Source organism: Schistocerca nitens, chromosome 8 (genome assembly GCF_023898315.1).
Source record: "Schistocerca nitens isolate TAMUIC-IGC-003100 chromosome 8, iqSchNite1.1, whole genome shotgun sequence".
Classification (NCBI taxonomy): Eukaryota; Metazoa; Arthropoda; class Insecta; order Orthoptera; family Acrididae; genus Schistocerca; species Schistocerca nitens.
Genome location: NC_064621.1, coordinates 442,087,901 through 442,115,877, shown reverse-complemented (window position 1 = coordinate 442,115,877; position 27,977 = coordinate 442,087,901). Strand labels below are relative to the sequence as shown.

General features: G+C 43.3%; 2 protein-coding genes across 2 annotated transcripts in view; both read left to right on the top strand.

The window, feature by feature from the left end:
- The window catches only part of LOC126199600 (uncharacterized), a 1,222,178-nt gene that overhangs the window by 107,631 nt on the left and 1,086,570 nt on the right, over positions 1–27,977 (top strand). The window lies entirely within an intron of this gene.
- Positions 10,304–10,701, top strand: LOC126199601 (ATP-binding cassette sub-family C member 12-like). Its single transcript, XM_049936528.1, has 2 exons — positions 10,304–10,502; positions 10,565–10,701. The coding sequence occupies exons 1-2, from the start codon at positions 10,304–10,306 to the stop codon at positions 10,699–10,701; spliced, it is 336 nt and encodes a 111-aa protein (XP_049792485.1).

Below are 27,977 nucleotides of genomic sequence, written 5' to 3'. Positions count from 1 at the left end.
CTTCCCTAAGTCCCACGTCTCAGATATGTTGTCATGGCCTGCACCATCACCAGATTTGTCTCCAATCGAGGACGTATGGAACATCATCGGACGACAACTCCAGCGTCATGCACGACCACCATTAACCGTGTCTGTAATTGACCGTCCAAGTGCAACAGGCATGGAATTCCGTTCCACAAAGTGACATCCGGCACCTGTACGACACAGTGCATGCAAGTTTGCATGATTACATTCAGTGTTCTGGTGGTTACACCGGTTCTTAACGTATCTGCATTTCACACTTGCAATGACTTTTCTCGCGTTTACTGTTACCTGTGAAATTGCAATGTTAATAACATAAGTATGTTACATAGACAAATGTATTCGCGAGATTTCATTACTCTACATTAATTATCTCATGGAGTCTGGATTTCCTTCTGCCAGTGTACAAATTCGCTCTTCGGTCACCGAGCCATTATAGAACCGTTTTTTGGACGTCCTCGTCGTCGGAATATCTGCGACTGCCACGACTAAGTGTCTTTATTGCCTGGACATTGTCGTCTGGGGTCGATGTCGTTATCAACTGCCTACCTTGCGTCTCGATGAGCATCACCGACATCTGCGCGGCCTTGGCCGGATTATTGGCGGTAATTCGCTACTGCTGGACGCGACATTGCGTGCGGTCCGTATAGCGCCAGAATTTCACGGTGAATCTGTGTGAAATTTAGACGTTTTGCCCGGAAGAACAGTACTGTACAGCGTACTTCAACTTTGGAGTATTTTTTTTTTAGTTATCGCGTCGTTTCACTCCCATACTGTGATGTAACTGATATCCGCACCAAAGGAGAACTGTGTCTGCAGGAAACACAGAACATGTACTCTCTTCTGACAATGCGAGGCACTCTTGTTGCAGAACGTTCTTAGCGTGGGACGATATGGGTAACTTACTTTCTCTGGTCCCGTTGTATACATCAAAGACAGGTTAGGCGCCTAGTATCTCCCTCTTCCTGTCACTTTTTCTCTTTTAGCGCATATGTTTATGCGTATTAGCACAAGAAGTCTGTATGGATCAAAGACTCATAACGACTGCTAGAGAGAGAGAGAGAGAGAAAGAGAGAGAGAGAGAAGGAGAGAGAGAATCTCTGATTGGTATTGGTGATATAAAAACTCTGTGTATATAATGTGGAATATTACGTGTAATAGAGTATTTGCCGATGATGCCGTAGTCTGCAATAAAGTAGTATCAAATGAAAGTTGTGAACAAATCAATGAGGTTTTGAAGAAAATAAATGCATGGTGTAATGACTGGCAATTATCTCTCAATATTAGTAAGTGTAACCTACTGCGTATAACAAATCGAAAATCTCCACTAATGTACGAGTACAAAATAAATGCCCAGTCTTTGGAAGCGGTAAAATCGGGCAAGTATCTGGGTGTGACTATTCGAAATGATCTCAAATGGAACGGTCGGATACACAAGAAACGGGTAAGGCGAACTCTAGATTGAGGTTTATTGGTAAAACCCTGACGCGATCAAGTCCCTCAACAAAAGCAATTGCTTACAATACTTAAGTTCGTCCAGTCATATTGTTCGTCTGTATGGGACCCTTACCAGTTGCGTCTGATTCAAGAGATTGAGAACATCCGAAGAAGAGCGGCAAGACTCTTGACTTATACATTTAGCCATCGTGAGAGCGTTACAAATCTCATAGAAAGTTTGAAGTGGGACACACTTGCAGATAGGCGACGTGCCTTAACGGAATGGGCTGCTCACAAATTCCAAAATCCGACCTTCGCCGAGGATGTAGAACATATATTATTACCACCAACTTTCAGATCACGCAATGATCACCATTCAAAGATAAGGAAAATTAGAGCTCGTACTGAGACGTTCAGACAGTCGTTTTTCCCTCGCGCGATCCGCGAGTGGAACAGACGGCGGGAAATATGACTTTGGCGCGAATTGTGCCCTCCGCCACACACCGCTTGGTGGCTGGCGGAGTGTATATGCAGATGTAGATATGTAGATGCACTATGTACTTACTCACTTATGACTTAGCAATTGCGGAGAAGAATCGGCTGGTACGATCGCAGCTGAACTGTAATTAGCGTCATTGTTAGAAGTTACCATTTTGAATATGGACTGTGATTTCATTAACTGTGACAACATTTCGTCTCATACAAGGAGATGATTTATCCATAAATGTAGCTATGAAAACCATTTATGGGATAATACGATTTCATGAATGGAAAAGGTACAGGTTATTTTAACTTCTCCCTTGTCTGTGGCTAGGAAAATTATTTGGTGTGCCATAACTCGTAGGGAACTTTGTACCCTGTGATATCTGTAAAGGCCGCATCACGGTGGTTTCTGCTCTATTTTGAGAGATTAATTTATACACTTTTATCGAAATTAATACACAACTTGGACACTGATTCCCATGCTGCAGAGTGAGTACGCCATAGCAACCGAGATGGTTTCCGCACGGTGTACGATTGCGCCTCTATTTTAGAAATTTTCAAAATCGACGATCGCCAGAGTTCTGCAGATCCACTGAAATTTTATTCCAGGTGCTGACTTCGACGTCGACAGGCAGACGAGTGTGATTGCGGACTGTAGCTGCTATTTTCATGCCATTTAACATTTTGCTTTTTAGACTTGAGGATTTAAATAGGAATTAAATTAATACTTGTGAGTGTGGGAGACATTTGTGTTAAAAATATTGAGGAATCAATTCTCTCGCGCAAACGTTTCCATTCAGGTAACCAGATATTATTCAGACATAATAATTTAACTTCAATTTGCTGGGGAGAGAAGTTAAAGACGCCATTACATGGCCGCTTATTTATTGCAGTAAAGCAACCGATAATATAAGGGATTCTCAATGTGAACGATCCTGGTGAAGATAAGCATCAAAATTGGCCAAACAGGATAATCGGATGTTTTTGAGTAGCTAAATAACTAAAATTTTACAGACCAGCTGTCTCTGGAACTGTGGTGGCAGAGCGCTTACGAGAGAACTTGCTGAATGTTGTGAGGTTTCCTGTTCATACCGTTGCGTTAGGGATAGACGTCAGTTTGACAGCCACAGAATGAGAGTGTTATGCTACGAAAACTGGTCCAGAGACAGGAAATTGTGCGACATTATTCTGAATGTGTTGTCGGAAGAGAGAAAGTAAGAGAATCAACTCCTGTGGGTAACATCTTATATTTCCTAGCAACAAAAGGCCCTGAACTTATCGAATCAGTTAACGCAAAGGAGGGTATCAGTGATCATAAGGCTGCGGTAGCATCAATCACTATGGGTGTTACAACAAATGTTAAGGAAGGTAGGAAAATATTTTTGCCTTGCAAGAGTCACAGAATACAAATTGCTGAGTACCTGAATAACTAACGTCAAATGTTCCGTTCTGAGGATGAAGACGTGGAGTGGAAATGAATAAAATTCGAAAGCACTAGCCTATGTGTTTAAGACATGTGTATTCCAAGCAAGGTTTTAAAGGATGAAAAAGACGCACCATGTTTTAATAGCTACAGAAGCAAAGAAAACTCATTACAGATCTGAGCCGAGTCAAAATTTAAGAGACAAATGAAATGTAAATGAAACGAGACAGAGTAAGGAAAGAAGTGAGAAAGTGTTCAATGACCTCAACAGTAAAATTTTGTCAGCCTAATATGTTTTGGCCGTATGTAAAATCAGTAAGAAGATCCAAGACGTCTTATTCAGTCATTCATCGACCATACTGGTACCTAAACGGAAGATGACAGAGAGAAGGCCGAAATACCAAATTCCATCTTCCGAAACCTCCTTTCAGTAACCAGAGAACGCGAATGTGGCAGATATTGAAATAACTGATCACAGAATAGAAAAGCAACTACAATCGCTTAATAATGAGAAGACGACTAGACGAGATGAATTACCTGTAAGATTCTACAGAGATTAGCATTAGTTTATCCTAGTTCGCTGGAGTAGCTCGGTCGTACCTAACGGGTGGAAAAATGCGCAGGTTATTCTCATTTTCAAGAGCGGTATTAGGACTGATGCAATAATTGACCTATATAGCTGTATAAAAATCAAAAGCATTGTTCTATAAGCCTAAGAAAAGCCTGTTGTAGAATTATGGAATACGTTTCATACTCACTTGTTATGAGGTTTTTGAAGAACTAAAGTCTCCTATATAAAAATCAACATGGATTCCACAAATATATATCCCGCAAAACACGCAACGGAACTGTCCAATCCGACAACCTGCCCTGAATTTTTTTCAGGATAAATGCATCGAAGGAAACACAATGTCAAAATATTAGCTACTAAGAAGCACTGCAAGTATTTTCCAAAAAAAAAAAAAAAAAAAAAAAAAACAGTTGAAACTAGCCAAATTTTTAGCTTGCCAGGAGAATTGTACACCCCTGCTGTAGCTGTAGCCGACAGCTCATGCGCAACACGGCCGGCGCGTATTCTTGATTGACGGCATATCGGGAGAAACATAACATGCCAGAACGCGATGGTAATTTGTGCAGTGAATTTCAGTCTTTATTCATAGTTGGCCTGACAATTATTCACAGTTATTATTTGCTCGAAATGGCAACTCATTTAACATACAGAATAATAAGCAGCTTGTCTTTGTGATACAGCCGAGGGTTAGCAATTGAGATGAAAATGAATTAATTTTCTTTGTGATTTGTTGGTGTGTGCTTGCAAACAGCATCTATCTTTGTGGTGGCGGAGTTCAACAATAATATAGAATCCAGTTTTCAAGCTTGTAAAAATGAAATAGACTGAGAATGTCATGGGACAGCGATGTGCACATATACAGATAGCGGCAGGGTCGCGTACATCCGTTATAAAACGGTAGTGCATTGGCAGAGGTGTCATTTGCGCTCAGGTGATTCATGTGAAAAGGTTTACAACGTGATTATGGCCCGACTTTGAACGCGAAACGGTAATTGGAGCTAGGCGCCTGGGAAATTCCATTTCGAGAACTGTTAGTGAATTCAATATTCCCAGACCACAGTGTCAACAGTGTGCCGAGAATACCAAGTATCAGGCATTACCTCTCACCACGGACAACGCACAGGCCGACGGTCTTCATTTAATGACCACGAGCAGCGGCGCTTGCGTATATTGTCAATGCTAACAGACAAGCGACAATTCGTGCAATAACTGGAGATATCAATGTGGGACATACGACGAATGTATTTGGCGTAAATCGGTTATGGCAACAGACGATCGATGCGAACACCATTGCTAACAGCATGAAATCACCTGCAGCGCCACTTCTGGGATCGTAACAGTATCGGTTCGGCCCTAGACAATTGGAAAACCGTGGCCTGGTCAGATGAGTCCCGATTTCAGTTAGAAAGAGCTGATGGTAAGGTTCGAGTGCAGTGCTGTCTCCACGAAGCCATGGAAACAGGCTGTCGACCGGGCACTGTCCAACTTGGTTACGGCTCCATGGACTTCTTCTGCTGTAACTGAACCTATCGTTGGCTGAAAACCGTAATTTGCAGCCGTTCGTGGATTTCATGTTCCCAAACAACGATGGAATTTTTATGGATGACAGTGCACCATGTCACCAAACCATAATTGTTCACGACTGGTTTGATGAACATTCTGGACAATTCAAGCAAATGATTTGGCCACCAAGATCGCCCGACATGAATCTAATAGAACGTTTATCGAACATAATCGAGGGATCAGTTTGAGGCGAAAATACTGCACCGGCAACAATTCCGCAATTATGGACGGCTATAGAGGCAGTGCCACTCAATATTTCTGCACGGGACTTCTAACTATACTTGTTGAGTCCATACCACGTCGAGTTGCTACAGTACGCTGGACAAAAGGAGATCCGACCCGATATTTGGAGGTGTCCCATGATCTTAGTCACCTCAGTGTATGAGGAACGTGGTATGCAGTCGAAATCACATACATATGAGTTACTTATTAGTTAATTTTCTGGGCATTCATTCTAGAGATGACATTTAATTAGGAATTGTCGAAACATTAGAAGAAGTTGCAATTCCGTGAATTGTTGTCCAAATTTAAGTCCAGAACAAAAATAGACTACCTTCCAAGCCCAGAGAAAACATGCCCAATGATAGCTTTCAGTGACAAAGAAAAGGATGTAAATTTGTTGGTTAAACGAAGGAGGGGAAAAGCAGTTTAACTTCAGCAGTACGCAAAGCAGGTTTTGTTTCGTAAAATCTGAATATGATTTGTACAAACGGCAGAAAGATTTGCACCACGTACGAAATATGGAACAAACTGCAACTCACGTAAGTGTGAAAGTGAAACTATTGGAAAGATTTAGAACTGCCCGTGAGAGTCAGTGCAGCGTTACTGAGGGAGATCTACGAGACAGGGCTTTCTTAATTACAAGTGAGATGAACATTTCTGATTTCCAGGCTTCTTCTATCTGGTTAAACAGATTCAGTAAATTATATACAACAGGAAGTCGCAAAATTACGATATTTGCCTCAAGGAAACGTGTAGAGGAGAAATCATTAGTACGTAATACCACAGAGGAATTAGTATCTGACGTGAAGATGAAGCTTTTTGTTGTCCCCTAAAAGCTGCGTAAAAAGGCCTTCAGTCAGGTTTTGTGCAAACCGCACTTCTTCATTTCGAGCGAAAAAAAAAAAAAAAAAGACAGGGTCGCTTATGCAGTCGATGAATCCTATCATATATCCTAATTCAAGAATGACAGTGAAATCAGTGGATTGCTGTTTCCGGAACTTTATCTCTGTCCTCAGGAACATCAAGGCAATTTATTACAAGAAATCTTTTTAAAAAAGACTGTTCATTAACAAAACGCTTGTAATCGACGCAGCAAAATATGGAGAAATGGGAGAGAATAATTTTCTGTGTTATATCCGAAACGTTTTCTAAGCATTTGTAGAGAATGATTCATTGCAGCAAAATATGGAGAAATGGGAGAGAATAATTTCCAGTGTTATATCCGAAACGTTTTCTAACCATCTGCAGAGAATGATTCATTGCTTTTGATGGACACTTGGCCTGAACATAATGACACCTCTGTCTTTAGGACTACGACGAAAAGTCTTAATATAATTTTGATTCCATCTGGAATTAATAGTATGATTCAGCCTCTCGATTTAAAAAAATTTCAACAATGTGAAGCATTTTTCAGATAATCGTCTGGCAGTATAATTTCCGATCGCTCTTTGTCATTTTAGGTTTATCAGCGGAACAGTATTGTTAAATTTCAGTCATTGCTGCACTGTTTGTTTCCATGACTACATTTTACGAATTTGATCAAGTATGCTTGGTACGCTCCACACTATGCAGAACAGTGTCCACGACCATTTCCTAAGACATTCCAGTTCTGTCTAAATAAAACTATTAATGACTGTGAATTGAGTGAATGCATTAATTATTCTTTTTTGAGATGTGCCTGATGTAAGGAAAATGTCTGTTTTCGTCATCCAACAGACACTAAACATTTTTGTGCCGCCCATAGGGAATAAACAAGGAACTGTTCCATTCTTCTATATTAGTAAACATTATCATAAGAACTGAGCCACAGGAATAGTTACAAAATGTTTGACGTCAATATAATTAAGCCCCAATTGATGGAAGTCGTCTGTAATGTAACATCTTACACGCCCTTGCTTTTCTTTCCTCTGCTAGTCATACGTGTAACAATTACATCTGGAACAGTTTAGCTGTCGATATGAACTACAAGTTATCAAAAAAATTAATGATGTGTGGCATTTTGGGTACGGTTGAAGTGGTTAAAGTTGACGTGTGTGCGCTCCGGACTTGACGCTACGTTCTCTTGTCACGGTTGCGTCCTGCTTATTCGCCGACTCGAGCGCTAGGCAGTGAGGGCTGCACAAACCGCTGTTATAAGCGGTTCTTCGCGCGGCAAAAATAAATAACTTTAACCTTTTTTAAAAATACTTCCAATGCTCCTTAGCAGTTAAAATTATTACAATGCATTTCTTTCAGTGTATTCTACGTCTTTGGAAAATTTCGGGGTAGGTTTCAACATGTGAAACTGGATCATTCCCTTGTCAGTTCGATCTGTTCGCCCATTAAACTCCAGACCGTTGTAGAGATCGTCACATTAGTTGATGGCGGCGCATTCTTCGACTTCAACCAGGCATTTGAGATAATTTCAAACTGTTATTTGGTGAAAAAAGTACGACCTTACCAAGTTTGGGGACAAATTTGTAATCGTATTCAGGATTTCCTTGCAAACGGAACTCAACACGTCGCTCTTAACGGGTCAAAATCGACAAATATAGATGTAATTTCAGGGGTACTTCAAGGAAGTGTGGAAGGGCCGTTACTGATTATATATACAGGGTGAATCGCCTAAGACTTGTACCTCAAATCTTGCGGAAATGGGAAGTGCTATTCGTGTGCGGTTTTCATAGGCTGGCTTGGTAGTTAGGGGCTAGTATTGTTTGCAATCAACAGATTGTAATAATAATTAGAGAGCTTATTTCTTGTGCAACAAACATTTTTAAGTGTAACAATGCCTATTGGCATTAACAAACTAAAAGTAGAGTAAATTAGAACGTCACAGCTGTTTGTTGCAGGATTCTAGTGGGGGGTCGTTTACGAGATACCGTATTTTGAGAAGTTTAAACACCGACACTTGTATGTGCTATTCAACCTCCGTAGTTGCTAGGTACGATGTTGTTATGTTTGCTTAGTAGGTGCTTTTGTGTTCCTTGAGTGCATTGCGACCGATGTTGGTATGTTTGCTTTCTAGGTGCTTTTGTGTTCCTCGAGTGCATTGCGACTTAGTAGTCAGTTAATAGGTGGCACTCTAAACATTGGGTCGTGAGAGGACGATGGGATTTACCAATGCAGAAAAAGCCGGCACGCTCATGGCGTATGGTGACTGTAGGAAGAGTGCAGTCCGTTCCTGTACAGTGTATGCGGTAAGATATCCCAAAAGAGGTCAACCATCTCACCAGTTGTTTATCAAATTCTTTAAGCAGTTACGTGAAAGTGGTAGTGTAACACTAGACAACGTAAGAGAAGGAAACACGACAGAAGAGTGGGAAACTAATGTTCTTGCTTCTGTTGCAGATGATCCGCACGTTAGCTCCCGTACAATCGCTCGTGTTATTGGCATGAGTCAGGCAAGTTTCCTACGCATTCTCCATCGACATGGGTCCCATCCCTAACAAATATCTCTCCATCAAGATGTGCACGGAAATGACTACGAGAGACGTGTTAACTTCTGTACTTGAATATTGACACGATACTGCAGATGTAACATTTATCTTCTTTAGTGATGAAGGCACGTTTACCAATCATGGCCTGGTAAACCGCCGAAAAATGCACTATTGGTCTGTTGAAAATCCCCGTTGTCTTTATCAGGTGGAACGATAGCGTCCATAGAGTGCAAACGTTTGGTGTGAGATAGTGAACCATCAGCTCATAGTCCCGTTTTTCATAGACGGTACACTGAAAGCGCACTATTACCGCAGGCTACTAACAGACCATGTTCCACGGATGTTAGAAAACGGTTCTCTGCAGACCAGGAGGAATTTTGGTCCCAACATCATGGCTGTCCAGCCGATAGTGCAGGAAGTACTACAGCACGTCTTCAGAAAATGTTTCCAAATCGTTGGGTTGGACATAGAGGACATGTGCATTGACCGGTCCGAATTTGATGCCTGCAGGCATTTTTCTATGGGTAAAATTGAAAGACGCCGTCTACAATGAAATACCAACTGCACCCAATGATATGGAACCAAAGGACTGGCCTTCCAAAGGCGGCATAGTCTTAAAAGACGCCTCGCTGCGATACGGCGAGACTGCTTCACCTGTGCTCACAGCAGTCATTATTGCGCCAACACATAAGGCAGGTATCGTGGGCCGCACGGGTGCCGGCAAATCGTCGCTGGTCACGGCACTGTTTCGGCTGACGTCGGTGGAGGGCGCCGTCGCGACTGACGGCGTCGTATCGTCGACCATCGGGCTGCATGACCGGCGCCGCGGCATCTCCATCAGTTCACAGGAACCGGTGCTCTTTCCCGCCTCCATGAGGTTCAGCCTCGACCCCTTCCTGAAGTTCGATGACGCCAAGCTGTGGGATCTCCCGAGGAGATCACGAATGTAAAATTAGAGAGATTCGAGCGCCCGCGGAGGCTTACCGGCTGTCGTTCTTCCCACGAACCATACGCGACTGGAAGAGGAAAGGGAGGTAATGACAGTGGCACGTAAAGTGCCCTCCGCCACACACCGTTGGGTGGCTTGCGGAGTATAAATGTAGATGTAGATGCGTCGAGCAGGTGGAGCTGAAACATGCGGCGGGTATTCTGGACGCTCAGGTGATGGAGGGAGGCGGCAACCCGAGCGTGGGGCAGCGCCAGCTGGTGTGTCTGGCGAGGGCCCTCCTCAGGAACAATAAGGTGCTCGCGCTGGACGAGGCCACGGTCAACGTCGACAGCGAGACGGACACGCTGATGCAGCAGACGATCCGTCACAACTTCAAGGGGTGCACCGTGCTGACGATCGCCCACCGCCTCAACGGTGCGATGGATTCCGACTCGTCATGGACGCTGGACAGGTCGCAGAGTGTGGGACGCCTCAAGAGCTGCTGCAGCTGTCGGCCGGCTTCCTGATGGTGATGGTGCACCGGACGGGGCCAGAAATGGAGCAGCAGCTGCGGGCAGAGCCCAAAGGGACGTACCTGAAATCTCAACCGGAAGAAGACTCCTTGCGTTTGTGAAACCAAAGAAACTGAATGTGATGAGTCGATGATATTGGTGTTCTGATTTGTGCCATGTGTGCTGCACTTTCAAGCTGAAGTCAGAAACCGTGTAAAAAAAAAAATAAAAAATTAAAGACTGCTCGGAGTTCTCCGATGGGTGCAGCAGTCGTTCCATACCAGACTGTAAGCGTGTATTGCTGCTACCGGTGGCCATTTTCAAAACAACCTGTGATAGTCAGTTGTCTCGTTGCTAATCAGAGTCCCCGTAACTGCTGCATGAACTTATGTTGTTCTTTAGCGTGTGCTACCACAAGTATTGTACAAGTGTCAGTGCGGGAACTTTTCAAAATACGATATCTCATAAACGACTAGCACTAGAATCCTGCAACAAACACCACTGACATTCTAATTTGCCCTACTTTTGGTTTGTTAATGCCAACAGGGTTTGTTGAATTTAAAAAGTGTATGTCTGCACAAAAAATACAGTTTTTCTACATATTATTACTATCCGTTTATTGGATACCAATACGAGCCCCTACCTACCAATCCAGTCTGTGAAAACGCCGCATCAATGGCCCTTTTCGCTATATTTTAGGTGCAAGTTTTAGGTGCTTCACGCTGTAAATAAATGATCTAGTTGAAACACCATAAGCCTGTTTACGGAAAATACTCGTACATTTGTCGATAAGAAGGTAGAAAAGCAAGAATACCGAGCTGTGGAATGACCTGAAAAGGATTGGTGAATTGTGCAGTAATTGCCAGTTGACCCTGAACGTAGATTACTGTAACGAATTGCACATAAATAGGCAAAGAAATTCGCTGCTGTACAATAACGCTAACTCTGACAAATCACTGGAAGCAGTAGCTACCGTAAAATACATAGGAATAGCTAAATGGAGGTATCGAAAGTAGAATGAGCACATAAAAAAACGATAGGAAAATTAGGACTCTTAAGAAAATGTAATTCATCCACGAAAGAAGTTGCTTACAAAACACTTGTTCGACCCAGAACTAGGTATTTATCATTAATCTGAGACTCTTGCCACGTTTAGATTAATAAGAAAGACAGAGAAAATCAAATGAATAGCTGTGCATTTCGTTGCGGGATCATTAAGTCGGCGCAAGAGCCTTACGGAGGAACTGAACAAACTCCAGTACCAGACGCTACAAAAGATAGGTTGTGTATCACGGAGAGGTTTACTGTTGAAATCCCAAGAGAGTGCATTCCGGGAAGAGTCGGACAACATATTACTTCCACCCACATACCTCTCGCGAAGCGGCCACAGCGAGAAAATTCGATAATTAGAGCTGATAGGTGTATTTCCCACAATCATTGTCCTCTCGCGCCATTAGCAACTAGACCAAGGGAGGAGGACCAGATAGTGGTATCAGAAGCACCCTCCGCCGCACACCATAAGGTGACTTGTGGAGTACAGGTGTAAACATAGATGGGTGCCACTATTGTTGACTCATTTTTTTTATTACATTATTTACTGAACCGATTGCCTTGTTTGCATTCTACACAATGTGTTTAAAAATTATGTAATACAGGCAGTTAATTGTTTCTGCCAATTTATAGCTACAAGTTCTCATAAATGGAAAAAGAAAGAATGATAAATAACGCTCTTACATTAACAAACAATTGAATATAATCAGAAAGAAAAAAATAAAAATCAAGTTTAATAACACAACCCTATGGACATTTACGAAAAACGTTCATGTGCCATTCACTACAATGAACGCGGTATTTCGCTTCGACAACGGTCGTAGGAAATGGTCATGGGGTTGTGGGTGGTGCAGTCGCTTGTGGCGGTCCACGCCGCTTCGATGAGTCTGCTGCATTTTAACATGTCACAAATTCATTCGCCGCTCGCATCATTCACGGTTCCATTTTCACTTCCACTGACGCTCATACTTTTTGTATGTCGCGTGCTGTAATCCTGTTCTGCAGAATTCGACAACGCCTGCAGAAGTATTCTTCGTACAAGTGAACGGAAATGGCATCTGATGTACTATTCACAAGCTCCCTCATGTCAGAGTCCTTAGTAACTGCATTTAATCAGTATTCTTGTAACCCCACAATGAGCTATGCGTGTTGTACAACATGACCTGAAATACAAGTTTTGGACAACCAACTACACTACTGGGCATTAAAAATGCTACAACAAGAAGAAATGCAGATGATAAACGGGTATTCATTGGACAAATATATTATACTAGAACTGACATGTGATTACATTTTCATGCAATTTGGGTGCATACATCCTGAGAAATCAGTACCCAGAACAACCACCTCTGGCCGTAATAACGGCCTTGATACGCCTGGGCATTGAGTCAAACAGAGCTTGGATGGCGTGTACAGGTACAGCTGCCCATGCAGCCTCAACATGATACCACAGTTCATCAAGAGTACTGACTGGCGTGTGGTGACGAGACAGTTGCTCGGCCAACATTGGCCAGGCGTTTTCAGTTTGTGAGAGATCTGGAGAATGTGCTGGCCAGGGCAGCAGTCGAACATTTTCTGTATCCAGAAAGGCCCGTACAGGACCTGCAACATGTGGTCGTGCATTATCCTGCTGAAATGTAGGGTTTCGCAGGGATTGAATGAAGGGTAGAGCCACTGGTCGTAACACATCTGAAATGTAACGTCCACTGTTCAAAGTGCCGTCAATACGAACAAGAGGTGACCGAGACGTGTAACCAATGGCACCCCATACCATCACGCCGGGTGATACGCCAATATGGCGATGACGAATACACGCTTCCAATGTGCGTTCACCGCGATGTCGCCAAACACGGATGCGACCATCATGATGCTGTAAAGAGAACCTGGATTCATCCGAAAAAAATGACGTTTTGCCATTCGTGCACCCAGGTTTGTCGTTGAGTACACCATCGCAGGCGCTCCTGTCTGTGATGCAGCGTCAAGGGTAACCGCAGCCATGGTCTCCACGCTGATGCAAACGTCGTCGAACTGTTCGTGCAGATGGCTGTTATCTTGCAAACGTCCCCATCTGTTGACTCAGGGATCGAGACGTGGTTGCACGATCCGTTACAGCTATGCGGATAAGATGCCTGTCATCTCGACTGCTAGTGATACGAGGCCGTTGGGATCCAGCATGGCGTTCCGTATTACCCTCCTGAACCCACCGATTCCATATTCTGCTAACAGTCATTGGATCTCGACCAACGCGAGCAGCAATGTCGCGGTACGATAAACCGCAATCGCGATAGGCTACAATCCGACGTTTATCAAAGTCGGAAACGTGATGGTACGCAATTCTCCTCGTTACACGAGGCATCACAACAACATTTCACCAGGCAACGCCGGTCAACTGCTGTTTTTGCATGAGAAATCGGTTGGAAACTTTCCTCATGTCAGCACGTTGTAGGTGTCGCCACCGGCGCCAACGTTGTGTAAATGCTCTGAAAAGCTAATCATTTGCATATCACAGCATCTTCTTCCTGTCGTTTAAATTTCGCAACTGTAGCACGTCATCTTCGGCGTGTAGCAATTTTAATGGCCAATAGTGTATTTTGCAGTCACACTCACCGACCTGTCGTCGTTACATTCTAAATCTAAATCTACATCTATATAGATACTCCGCAAGCTACCGTACGGTGTACCACTACATTTCATGTCCACTCCTGTTCCACTCCCAAATAGATCGTGGTGAAAACGACTGTCTGTCTCCGTATGAGCCCTAATTTCTCATATCTTATCTTTACGGTCCTTGACGCAATGTATGTAGGCGGCAGTAGAATCGTTTTGCAGTCAGCTTCATATACCGCTTCTCTAAATTTTCTCAATAGTGTTTCTCGAAAAGAACGTCGCCTTCCCTCCAGGGATACCTATTTGAGTTGCGGAAGCATCTCTGTAACATTTACGTGTTGTTCGCACCTACCAAGAACAAATCTAGCAGCCCATCTCTGAATTGCTTCGATGTCTTTCTTCAATCCGACATGGTATGGACCCCAAACACTCGAGCCCTACTCAACAATAGATCACCACGTCATATATGCGGTCTCTTTACAGGTGAACTACTCTTTCCTAAAATTCTCCCAATAAACCGAAACCGATTACTTGCTTCCCCGCCACAGTTCCCACATGCTCGTTCCATCTCATATCGCTCTGCAACGTTACGCCCAGATATTTAAACGACTTGACTGTGTCAAGCAGTACACTAGTAACACTGTATCCGAACATTAAAGGTTTGATATTCCTACTCATCCGCATTAACTTACGTTTTTCCACATTAGGGCTAGCTGCCATTCATCACACCAACTGGAAATTTTGTCTAAGTCGTCTTGTATCTTCCTGCAGTCATTCAACTTTGACACCTTACAGTACACCACGGCATCATCAGCAAACGACTGCAGATTGCTGCCCACCCTGCCGCAAAATCATTTGTGTATATAGAGAACAACTGCGATCCTGTCATACTTCCCTGGGGCACTCTGGACGATACCCTTCTCTCGAACACTCGCCGTCAAGGAGAACATACTGGGTTCTATTATTTAAGAAGTCTTCGAACCACCCATGTGTCTGCGAACTTATTCCATATGCCCGTAGCTTCGTTAACATCCTGCAATACTTTCCGGAAAGCTAGAAGTATGGAATCTCCCTGTTGCCCTTCATCCATAGTTCTCAGTATATCACGTGAGAAAAAGGCAAGCTGAGTTTAGCATGAGCGATGCAGCGATTTGTTGTTGCTGTGGTCTTCAGTCCTGAGACTGATTTTATGCAGCTCTCCATGCTAATCTATCCTGTGCAAGCTCCTTCATCTCCCAGTACCTACTGCAACCTACATCCTTCTGAATCTGCTTAGTGTATTCATCTCTTGGTCTCCCTCTACGATTTTTACCGTCCACGCTGCCCTCCAATACTAAATTTGTGATCCCTTGATGCCTCAGGACATGTCCTACCAGCCGATCCCTTCTTCTAGTCAAGTTGTGCCACAAACTTCTCTTCTCCCCAATCCTATTCATACCTCCTCATTAGTTACCTGATCTACCCACCTAATCTTCAACATTCTTCTGTAGCACCACATTTCGAAAGCTTCTATTCTCTTCTTGTCCAAACTATTTATTGTCCATGTTTCACTTCCATACATGGCTACACTCCATACAAATACTTTCAGAAACGACTTCCTGACACTTAAATCTATACTCGATGTCAACAAATTTCTCTTCTTCAGAAACGCTTTCTTTGCCATTGTCAGTCTACATTTTATATCCTCTCTACTTCGACCATCATCAGTTATTTTGCTCCCCAAATAGCAAAACTCCTTTACTACTTTAAGTGTCTTATTTCCTAATCTAATTCCCTCAGCATCAGCCGACTTAATTCGACTACGTTCCATTATCCTCGTTTAGCTTTTGTTGATGTTCATCTTATATCCTCCTTTCAAGACGCTGTCCATTCCTTTCAACTGCTCTTCCAAGTCCTTTGCTGTCTCTGACAGAATTACAATGTCATCGGCGAACCTCAAAGTTTTTATTTCTTCTCCCTGGATTTTAATACCTACTCCAAATTTTGCTTTTGTTTCCTTTACTGCTTGCTCAATATACAGATTGAATAACACCGGGGAGAGGCTACAACCCTGTTTCAGTCCCTTCCCAACCACTGCTTCCCTTTCATGTCCCTCGACTCTTATAACTGCCATCTGCTTTCTGTACAAATTGTAAATAGCCTTTCGCTCCCTGTATTTTACCACTCCCACCTTTAGAATTTGAAAGAGAGTATTCCAGTCAACATTGTCAAAAGCTTTCTCTAAGTCTACAAATGGTAGAAACGTAGGTTTGCCTTTCCTTAATCTTTGTTCTAAGATAGCCGTAAGGTCAGTATTGCCTCACGTGTTCCAGCATTTCTACGGAATCCAAACTGATCTTCCCCGAGGTCGGCTTCTATCATTATTTTCCATTCGTGTGTTAATAATTCGTGTTAGTATTTTGCAGCTGTGACTTTTTAAACTGATAGTTCGGTAATTTTCACATCTGTCAACACCTGCTTTCTTTGGGATTGGAATTATTATATTCTTCTTGAAGTCTGAGGGCATTTCGCCTGTCTCGTACATCTTGCTCACCAGATGGAAGAGTTTTGTCAGGACTGGCTCTCCCAAGGCCGTCAGTAGTTCTAATGGAATGTTGTCTACTCCTGGGGCCTTGTTTGGACTCAGGTCTTTCAGTGCTCTGTCAAACTCTTCACGCAGTATCGTACCTCCCATTTCGTCTTCATCTACATCCTCTTCCATTTCCATAATATTGTCCTCAAGTACATCGCCCTTGTATAGACCCTCTATATACTCCTTCCACCTTTCTGCTTTCCCTTCTTTGCTTAGAACTGGGTTTCCATCTGAGCTCTTGATATTCATACAAGTGGCTCTTTTTTCTCCAAAGATCTCTTTAATTTTTCTGTAGGCAGTATCTATCTTACCCCTAGTGAGATAAGTCTCCACATCCTTACATTTGTCCTCTAGCCATGCCTGCTTAGCCATTTTGCACTTCCTGTCGATCTCATTTTTGAGACGTTTGCATTCCTTTTTGCCTGCTTCATTTACTGCATTTTTATATTTTCTCCTTTCAACAATTAAATTCAATATTTCTTCTGTTACCCAACGATTTCTACTAGCCCTCGTCTACTTGATCCTCAGCTGCCTTCACTACTTCATCCCTCAGAGCTACCCATTCGTCTTCTACTGTATTTCTTTCCCCCATTCCTGTCAGTTGTTCCCTTATGCTCTCCCTGAAACTCTGTACAACCTCTGGTTTAGTCAGTTTATCCGGGTCCCATCTCCTTAAATTCCCACCTTTTTGCAATTTCTTCAGTTTTAATCTACAGTTCATAACCAATAGATTGTGGTCAGAGTCCACATCTGCCCCTGGAAATGTCCTACAATTTAAAACCTGCTCCTAAATCTCTGTCTTACCATTACATAATCTATCTGATACCTTTTAGTATCTCCATGGATATTGATCTGTAATTTTGCGGGTCCGTTCTTTTACCTTTCTTTTATGCTGGAGTCACCGTCTCTTTTTTCCAGTGGCTTGGTACTTTGTGCTGGGAGACAGATTCACTTTAAATGCAAAGGGGCCAGTGCCGTGTAGTACTGTTTGTAAAATCGAACTTGGATTCTATCTGTGTCAAGGAACTGTGTCGAAGTTAAGCAAACCCTTCATTCTTTTGTGTAATCTCCCATAACAATCAAAGAACCCACAATTTCGGCCGGACAAAAGTAGTTTCAATTGGCCACAATAGATTTTGCAGTTCCAACGACCCGGTTTGTTACATACTAGTCGAAAACGATTAAAGAAGGACATTTCAGCATAATGACAGCCTTTGATATAAACGCAGTATGTAAATTTCCGCCACAGCTGCGTGCTTTTTTTGTACTATAGCCAGTTTCAGAGAAACAAATTCATTATAAAGAGTTGTCAAAAAACTATGCGAGGCAAATGTAGCAGAAGTAATGTCATTTCGATCTCCACGTTTCGCAAAACATCAGCAGTACTGACATAACTGGTTAAAAATAAAACGTAGCTTACGTAATGTCCAGATCTAAAGTCAGTCAGCTGTATGAAATATATGGAACAGAGCTTTCATGAGAAAATAAATGGCGACAGTTCGTTATTTAAGTCGGCAAACAACGTGCCATATTTCATGATGATACACTGAAGGTGCCAGATGAAACCTAAAAATATTTTATGGAGGACTAACTCGCTAATCCAGTACATCAACCTTCAAAACTGTTGGTAATTTATTCGAAAGATAAAATTATTCCAAAAATACACTTGAAAGCAATAGTTCTTGTGGATGTACAGTTAGAATCCACTCGAACTGTACCTCCAACACGAGTTTTAACTAGCAGGGTAGTAAGATCACACACATAATGCACACGCCTTCAGACTGTTGACTGACGCGGCTGCTTTATTCTTTATTTATTCTTATTTCAGTTCTCCGCGAAGGGGTAGGCTGGCAGCGGATCAAACTGCTCTTCAGCGAAAGGCTACACAAATTTAAAAGATTTTTAATATATGTAATTATAGATAATAATAATAATAATAATAATAATAATAATAATAATAATAATAACTGGCTGAGGAAGTCAAGGATACATCCAACTGGCTGAGGAAGTCAAGGACATGTGGCATCAGGATAAAGTTGACATTATACCGATTATACTATCAACTACAGGAGTCATACCACACAATATCCACCAGTACATCAACGCAATACAGCTACATCAAAACTTATATATACAACTACAGAAATCTGTAATTATTGATACATGTTCAATTACCCGAAAGTTCCTAAATGCAATGTAACATATACCGTACAGTTAAAAGGAAGACACGCTTGATCAAGTTCCGCGTCACCTTCCATTTTTAACCAGACATAACGTCTGAGACAGGAGAGAGAAATAATAATAATAATACAGAGACTGTGTAGAGAAGAGGTGATTGTGATAAAGAATGGAGAACATCAAGGAGGAGCTACTATTAAGCAAGGTGTGCGAGAGGGCTGCTCAGTCTCTCCCGCCTTCTTCTGTGGATACGTTCAGAGGGCAATAGATGAAGCTAGAGAGAAACTATAAGCTATAGGAGGAGTTAAAATTCATGGTAAAAATAGACACGCAACGATTTGCTGATGATATCGTAGTGTTAAGTGAAGATGCAGAACTATCAGATGCGCTGCTGACCCAGATGGAAGCCACCCTCAGCTCTTCCTATAATATGGAAATTAATAAAGGTAAAACAAAACTGTTAGTGGTGACCAGACAAAACACAGTTGCCCAATGATCGCTTAACAATGAGCGACTGAACACCGTAGAATCCCTTGACTACCCAGGGAGTAAAATTACATTAGACGGAAGGTCAAGGGAGGATACTGCAAGCCGAATCCACCAGACAAAAGCTGCTTTTAACAAGAGAAGAAATCTATCCACATTCACCAACTTAGACAAGCATCTCAGAAGAAACCTCATCAAGACGTTTCTTCTGAGTGTGCTGCTGTGCTGCTGTAGGGAAGTGAAACGTGGACACTTGGAAAAAAAATAAAAATATAATAAAACCGGCTTCGAGATCTGGGCTACCGCAGAATGCTCGAGATTTCCTAGGTAGACTGAATATCAAACTAAGAGGTGCTCCACAGAACGGAGGAAGAGAAGCCTTGTCTCCTGAAGATAATGGAGAAGGAACACGTGGGTCGGCCGTCTACTGAGACACTTTGGTACTACGTACAATTAAAAGTATCACTGAAGGGACAGTAGACGGCAAAAGTACAAGAGGAAGACAGAGACTGAAATACATCAACCAGATCATGGAGGATACCAGCTGCACCACCTGTACCGCACTGAAGAGGAAGGCCGAGAACAGAAAGGCATGGCAAACTGCTGCTAACCAACTAAATGGTTGAAGAGCTAAGACCAAGAAGAATTATAGGATACAATAACTGATTTTTTAAAAACGTGTTGATGGACAATATTTGCGATTTATGTATAAAATAGTTACAGTGATAATGTTTTCCTTAAATAAATACTTCGGTGGACAATATTTATGATTTTAAAAACATTTTACAGTTTTATATTACAATTAAAATACAATATAATCATTGATGGCAATGTGGATGAAGCTTAGGTGTAAAGGTGATGCTGGTAGTGCATGGAAATCATTCATTTGGCTCTGAGCACTATGGGACTTAATATCTGAGGTCATCAGTCCCCTAGATTTAGAACTACTTAAACCTAACTAAACTAAGGAGATCACACACATCCGTGCCCGAAGCAGGATTCGAACCTGCGACCGTAGCAGCAGCGCGGTTCCGGACTGAAGCGCCTAGAACCGCTCGACCACAACGGTCGACGCATGGAAATGATCATGGTCGTGATGGAGGTGGAATTATATAAGTCCCTGCGCAACCGTAGAAAGCAACTAAAGGAGGCGGTGAAAGAGGGAGGGATCAAAATTGAAGGATGGTGTGAGGTGGAGCGTTGTGACTAGGGTTGGAAAGAGGGGTCGATGTTGGGAGTTTGGGAGTGTCAGTTGCTTGACGTTCTGCCAGAAGAGGATAGATAAGGCATGGAGGTGCATGGAAGGTGGAATATGGATGTAGTGATACAACAGATTACCTGGACTGGTGATTAGTGGGTGAGATACTGGGCACTGAGACATTGTTTTGCGATTAATGTATCGAACCCGAAGGTGCTCTAGGAAGAGAAGAAGGTGTGGGAAGTGGATGAGTTGACATAAGATGCTAGATAGAGAAGATAGGCCTTTACGGACGGCTAGGTGGATTGCATTTCTTTCCAGGATTTCAAGGAACTTCTAGGATTTAGGGGAGGCCGAGATCCAGACAACTTCGACGTAAGTGAGGATGGAGCGTGTGGGACAGTTTAGAGGAGGATAATAGTAGAAGACTGTAAAGGGTAATGGTAGATGAATGTAGAACCCAGATGCGGCTTGTTAACAGTAATTTTGATCGGTTTCAGGATTTGTTTTGGATGGTAAGGATGTGTATATTCCGTGTCGAGCGTTATTCGTAAATACTTAAGTCTGTTAGCCAGATGCATGGATTGTTTGCCAATGGAATTGTGGAAATATACAGGTTGTCTCAACCCCTTTAGGCCAAACTGAAACAGGTGATAATGGGTCCACAACCGATTATATTGAGACAGGAAACCAACAGTCGGAAATGCATACGCAGCATACACCACGTAACAACGCCAGTCTCAGTGCGTGCATGGAAACGGTGCATGAAGTTCTGCCACATTCTCTGAAAGAACCCTGGTGTTTGTCGTACCAGGAGACAGGCAGCTTGGACCCTGGAAGCAGATCTTCATCCGTTTCTATGGGTGCTTCGTACACCAATGTCTTAATATAAACCACAAGAAAGAAGTCAAGAGGTGTACCATCCAACGATAGCGCTGGTCATGGTACAGGACCTCCATTCCCCATCCGAGCTCATCGATACATGTTGTTCAGGTGCTCGTGGACATTAACATCGAAATGGCCTGGTGCACCGTTGTCTTGCAATCAAATTCTTTTGCGGAAAACAGGGGGTACAGTTTCCAAGAACCGTTGCAGCACGTCTCACGGGAACACCAGTCAAATGGGGAGGCAGCAAATAAGATTCTATTACGTGAGCTTGGACAATTGCCACCCTTATGTTGACAGAGAATCGTTGCTGGTGACAACACATGTTCGTGGCGTGGGGATTGTCCTGACTCCAGACATGGCTGCTGCGGCCATCACAGGTGAACTCGGCCTCAAATAAAAGCTGAACGAAGCACTGTTGTGGAGAACTCATTGACAGAAGTGAGTGCGTGGATCAAAATCTGTTGGTACCAGTGCTTGCACGTGTTCTTTGTTCTGTTCCATCACTGTTCTCCACACTGCATCCTTCTAAATGTGCGTTTGACCGGCATGTTGGTTGGTGCTTATTGCTGGATGGTCAGTTACACGATTCTACACCATCTCCTCAGAGTCAGATGTCCGCAAATGTCCTTGGCGGGACCTTGGCCGCTTTCTGTGGCGTGAACGACCCTGTCTGTCGTATGCTGGTAACCATGGAGATAAACTGCTTCCAGTTAGGATGGGGCCTGTTGGAAATTGTTCTCTGCACGTTCGTGCTGCTCTACGGCCGCTACATCCTGCTGTATCATGTACTAAATGCATGACTGCCAACTCTTGTGATGGTAACGTTCCAGCTTTGACTATACATCATGCACTGTACACAGTGACACACGTCACCATGGACACAACACAAGCTGTCTGATGCAATGGACGACAGCACGGGATAATTATGTGTGTGCAGCACGGGTTAATGCGCTGGTGCAATGCACGCGGTCGTAACATGACACACCTGCTATGAAGTAAGTTGTATGTTTCAGCGTACAGCAGGCACCTGGGATCTTTGCGAGAATGCAGCAGAACTGCCTGCGTCATTGCAATACTTGTGCTGAGAGTTTCGATCATCGCTTTGAACAGTTAGAGTGAGTTACTTTGTTGTTATGCACTGTACGCTGCGTATGTCCATAACACAATATCAAATGTCAAATGTGTGTGAATTCCTGCCAAACTGCTGAGGTCGTCGGTCCATAGTCTTACACACAACTTAAACTAACTTAAACTAACTTGTGCTAAGAACAACACATTCCCGAGGGAGGACTCGAACCGCCGGCGGGAGGGGCCGCGCAGTCCGTGACATGGCGCCTCAAACCGCTCGTCCACTCCGCGCGCCCATAACACAATAAATAAGCTTTTCTGACCATTGGTTTCCTGCCTCAGTATAATCGGTTGGTTTCCTGTCTCAATATAATCGGTTGTGGACCCATTATCGTTTGATCCAAAATGTCTGAAACACCTTGCAACGACGGGAACGCCGTGGTGTGAACAAAGATGGTGTCTTGGCTTTTCTGCGGATTTACTTGAAGTTTCCACTTGTTCACCACTCCACCAAGAACTTAAAGTGACATTGGAAGGAGGCATGGGAGAGATGAAGTGTGTGGTTAGTAGCTAGGTAGGATGTAAAGGAGAGGAGATAAGACAGAGACTTACGGCACACATGCAGTAGGCTGAAATATTCCGGAGCAGATGTGGTTGATAGTGTCATATGTAGGACGATGGTGAAGAAAGGACGCTGTTATGCGGGCATAATTAAGTGGGAGTGCATAGTCTTGTAGCCTGAAGAGCAGTCCAAAATCTCGTATGCAATCAACGACTTTTTGGATGTCAAGGGAGACAAATATAGTGGATTTACGTTTATTTAATTGATGGAAGATAAGGTGGATAAGGTAAAAAAGTTGGTCGTCGATGGAATAGTTGGGATGAGAGCCAAATTTGGTGTTGGGGATGGATAGGTGTGTTGCTGTGACTGCTGCTGTGGCGGCCATAGAAGCTTCTGATCGGTCGGAAAACGTAATTACGACATGTTGCAAATACTATGTCAGCGTTTGCGCGGTGGCGTAGTCAGAACATAAATAATTCGTTGAACATCTTATCGTCCTCCCAATGTGGACACCTTGCTTCCAAGCACCTCTACGATTATACAGTATATGCTGCCCCGATTAAACTTGTTCTCACACATTGTAATTTCTACAACCTTTTTAATAAAGGAAACATGGGACAATTTTTTAGTTTTATCAAAAATTTTGTATTTATTTACTAGGTTGGGCTCAGTGACTGCTAATATCTCTAGTTATCGACTCTTAATGTGCTTTTGCTGCTCGGCACAGCAGTGGGAAACGGTACGGATGAACTGACAGATGAAGTTGCTGCCACACTCACGAAGTGTCTTATAAATCCCAAAGATCTTGAGCCAGAAACTGTCGTCAACTGGGCGCAAAATCTCCTTTACCTTCTTAGGCTTTCGTTAAACAGGTCTTATGTCCGAAGACCCACCTATTTTGGTTGATTCAGCACCACAACAAAGAAGAAGTATAGCAGGTGGATCGTTACATGGTTGTTCAACATTTTCTTCTTTTTCTTTTCTGGATAGCGCGAACTACACATATTTCGAGTCGTAACCATTGTTTCGAAAGAGGTACTTCAGATGGTGCCAAGTGTTCCTTGTCATAAGCAGTTGTAGCTCTGTATGTCAATATATTTAAAACAGCTCAGGATTGTGAAAACTATACGTTCTGGGGTATAAACTAAATGAACAAAATAATACGGATATGTACTAACCGACATCATTATGGTTTGTGTCCCTCTTTCGCCGAGAGATTGAACACCACTGGGACAGTTTTAATGTCATGTCTGAATGTCTGTGGAAAAATGGCAGCCCATTCTTCACAGAGATAAAACCATGTAGGGTTGCAATGTTGGACGCGAGGATCTGGAACAAAACCGACGTTCTAATTCACTGCAAAGATTTTCCATTTGGTTTAGATCGACACTCTGGACAGGCCAGTCCATTTCAGGAATGTTATTGTTCGCAAACCATTGTCTCAAAGATTCTGCTTTACGACAGGATGAGTTGTAATCGTTTCGGAACTGTTCCTCTACTGTACAGAATACACAGTACTATAAAATGCGTTCAGATTCTTCAGTATGTAGAGCAATAAGGGGACCATACATTAACCACGAAAACCACCACCATACCTTAACCCTAGGTCCTCCTACTTCACTGTTGGCACTACACATTATGGCAGGTAACCTTCTCCAGGTGTTCGCCAAATCCAACCCCTTTCATTGGATCGCCGCGGGGTATTGCGTGACTCATCACTGAGAATCACTCGTTAGTCATCCTATGTCCAGTTGCGTCGGTGCATAAACCACCGCAAGTATCGCTTAGCACTGACCACAGAAACGTGTGGTTTATGAAGAGCTGCTCGGCCGTTGTACCCATTTCTTTGTAACTCTCTATACACAGGTATTGTGCTAGCTGGACTGCCGGAAGCACTTTGGAACTCACGACTCATTCCTTTCGCTGATTTATTTGCGATTTTTTACAACCGCCCTCTGCAGTGCCCGACGGTCCCTGTCCGCCAGTACAGGAGGACAGTGTCATGTTACTTTAGTTGTGGTTGTTCGCTCGGGTTTTCGCTACACAGTCACATCCCTAACAGTTGGCTTGGACAACATTAGAAGGGTTGAAATGTGCCTGATTGATTTCTTAGGTGGAGTACAATGACTAACCCACGACGAGGTCACTGAGATCTCCTGAGCAACCCGTTCTGCTGTTACAACGCATGTACTGACAACACAGCACTTCACGTCTCCTTTTATACTGACCAGTCCGCCCTCGTCACGTCTAGTAGTTAGTGCCACATTTAAGAGGGGTGTCCGGATACTTTTGATCAGATAGTGCCGTAATCACCGTCATCATCATCATCTTGACCAGGTTCCAGCCCCGTGCTGGGTCTGTTTGAAACATAAGCCTCTCCGTCTAGTCCTGTTTTCCTACCATCTTCCTGTGTTCACTCGGATCCAGTCCTAGCGTCTTGCTTCAACACCCTCCTCCACGCCTTACAGCTACCTGTCCCTTGGGCTTTCTCTTGGTCGTTTCCTTCGCATCTCTATTTCGCGTATCTTCTTGGGAATCGTTTTACATTCTCCCAAAGTGCCTATACCATCTTAGTCTTGACGTTTCTCTTCTACTCTGCAAGAGTTTCTCTTTCACTATTTCCGTTAGCCTTTCATTCCTCATCCTGTCTCTCCTTGTTACTCCTGCTCTATTTCTGAGGAACTTCACTTCTCATCCCTGTAATTTGTTTACATCTCTTTTCTTGACTACCCACGTTTCAGATGCATAGGTCAGAGTTGGGCTGTGGTTCTATATATAACTTCTTTGTTTTTTCTGTGGGACATCTTTGTTCCACACTAGGCTCCTAACACTTCACAGGAATACTACTGCCCCTCTGTCACATTCACTGCTCTCTTTCTCATTTCTTCCATTTTCCTCTGTCACACTTCCCAAGTACTTCACACTTTCCAACTCCTTCAGTTATTCACCTCCAATCCTTATTCCGCTAGTTAGTCTATCTTTCTCTCTAGTTATAACCAGGATCTTACATTTGTTTACATTAAACTTTATCCCATACTCTCTCACAGTTTCATCCCAAGCATTCAGCTATTCCTGAATCTCCTCGTCCCTCTTTCCCCGAGAAGTTACGGCTGACGGGGCTCTGGCGAAGTTGTGATAGACCTAACTAACCAACAGTGGACCATTAACTAGCTTTCAACAAGGTAGCAGACAGTGTAAGTTAGTGTGAATTGGCTTGCGTAATACAGATTGGTAGAGCCGACCATCTGACTCTAGGTTTACCAAGACATGTAAAAACAGTAACATTCCTTTTCGCTTTGTATCAGCAGCGAAGTTTATGTTCGGGTGAGTGCTGTACATGTGACCAGGAACGTTTGGAGCAGTCACTGTTTTTCCTTTTCGCTTTGTATCAGCAGCGAAGTTTATGTTCGAGTGAGTGCTGTACATGTGATCAGGAACGTTTGGAGCAGTCACTGTTTTTCTGCTGCGTTTACAAACGTTTCAACGTACACTTCACGCAAGGCGGTGGGGAGCAACACGACGTAATTTACGTCCGAACATAATCTTTGCGAGAGGCGTAAGGAGATGGCAGCACGGGCAGTAACTTCCGCGCGACCTGCCTTGGGATGTCAGCGCCGCCGCCACGGCTGCAACACGCAGCACACAGCACAGAGCACAAGGCTGGAGAGAGCAGCTACCCATCGCTGGGGCTGCAGCCCTGGGTCAGGACTGCGCTGCGCATGCGCCTGGCGAGCGTGACGTCACTGGCAGGCGCGTATTTGGGTCAGGCGGTCAGGGCTGCGGTGGGAGGTGAGTCCTGCAGGACGGGGCGCTGCGCCACCTGCACAATCTGCGATAAATGCCGCTTGTCTTCACACACATCTTGGTGTGCGTGGTTCTCAACACACTATAACGTTACTTTAAACTGCGGACAGCCGCATACAAATTTGCACATTTTGAATAAAATGATTCTCAGTGGCTACAAAATAGTTTTTATTAGAAGTCAAGACCTGTTTCGCATCAATTGAAGCATCTTCGGGTAATGTGTGCAAAAATTAGTCAGGAAAACTTTTTTTTTTTACAAAGAATTATTAACAACAGTCTGAAGAATAACGGGATATTGAATAGCAGTATTTTCTAGCAATACTTGAAGATTGCTCACAGAGATTTATTATAACAAGTCATAGCTTAAAGGCAGTTGCATTGGAGCCATTCCCCCAGTTCACGTTAGTTGTAAATAAATAGCGCACTGAAGGCGATTACGGTTGAAATGAAGGGGATAGCAGGACCTATGGAAATAAAATGAAGATAAAAACCAAATGGGCCAAACAAAGTTGTAGACTAATAACGCACCAAGACAGTATGAGCCAAAGCATTATGATCACCTGCTTAATAGCTAGTTTGTCAGTCTCTGGAAAGAAATAAATCACTGATCCTGCGTATCAGGGAGCCGAAAATTTGTTGGTAGCTTTTTGAAGGTATGTGGCATTAGGTGTCGAGGCACAGACATGTAATTCCCGTAAATAAGGGCCTGCTGATTTTCGTACACGGCCATGGCGTCCGACAGCAACTCAGATGAGTTCCTAGAATTTACATCCGGCGAAATTGGTCGGCGAGACAACGGCTCCTCAAACCACTGAAACACGGTTCTAGCTCCGAGACACAGACAGCTATACTGCTGAAAGACGACATTGCCATCGGGGAAGACATGAAGCATGAAGGGATGCTGGTGGTTTGCAGCTGTAAGAGTGTCTTTAATTATTACCACAGGTCCGATGCAAGCGCGAGAGAATGTCTCTCATAGCATAAT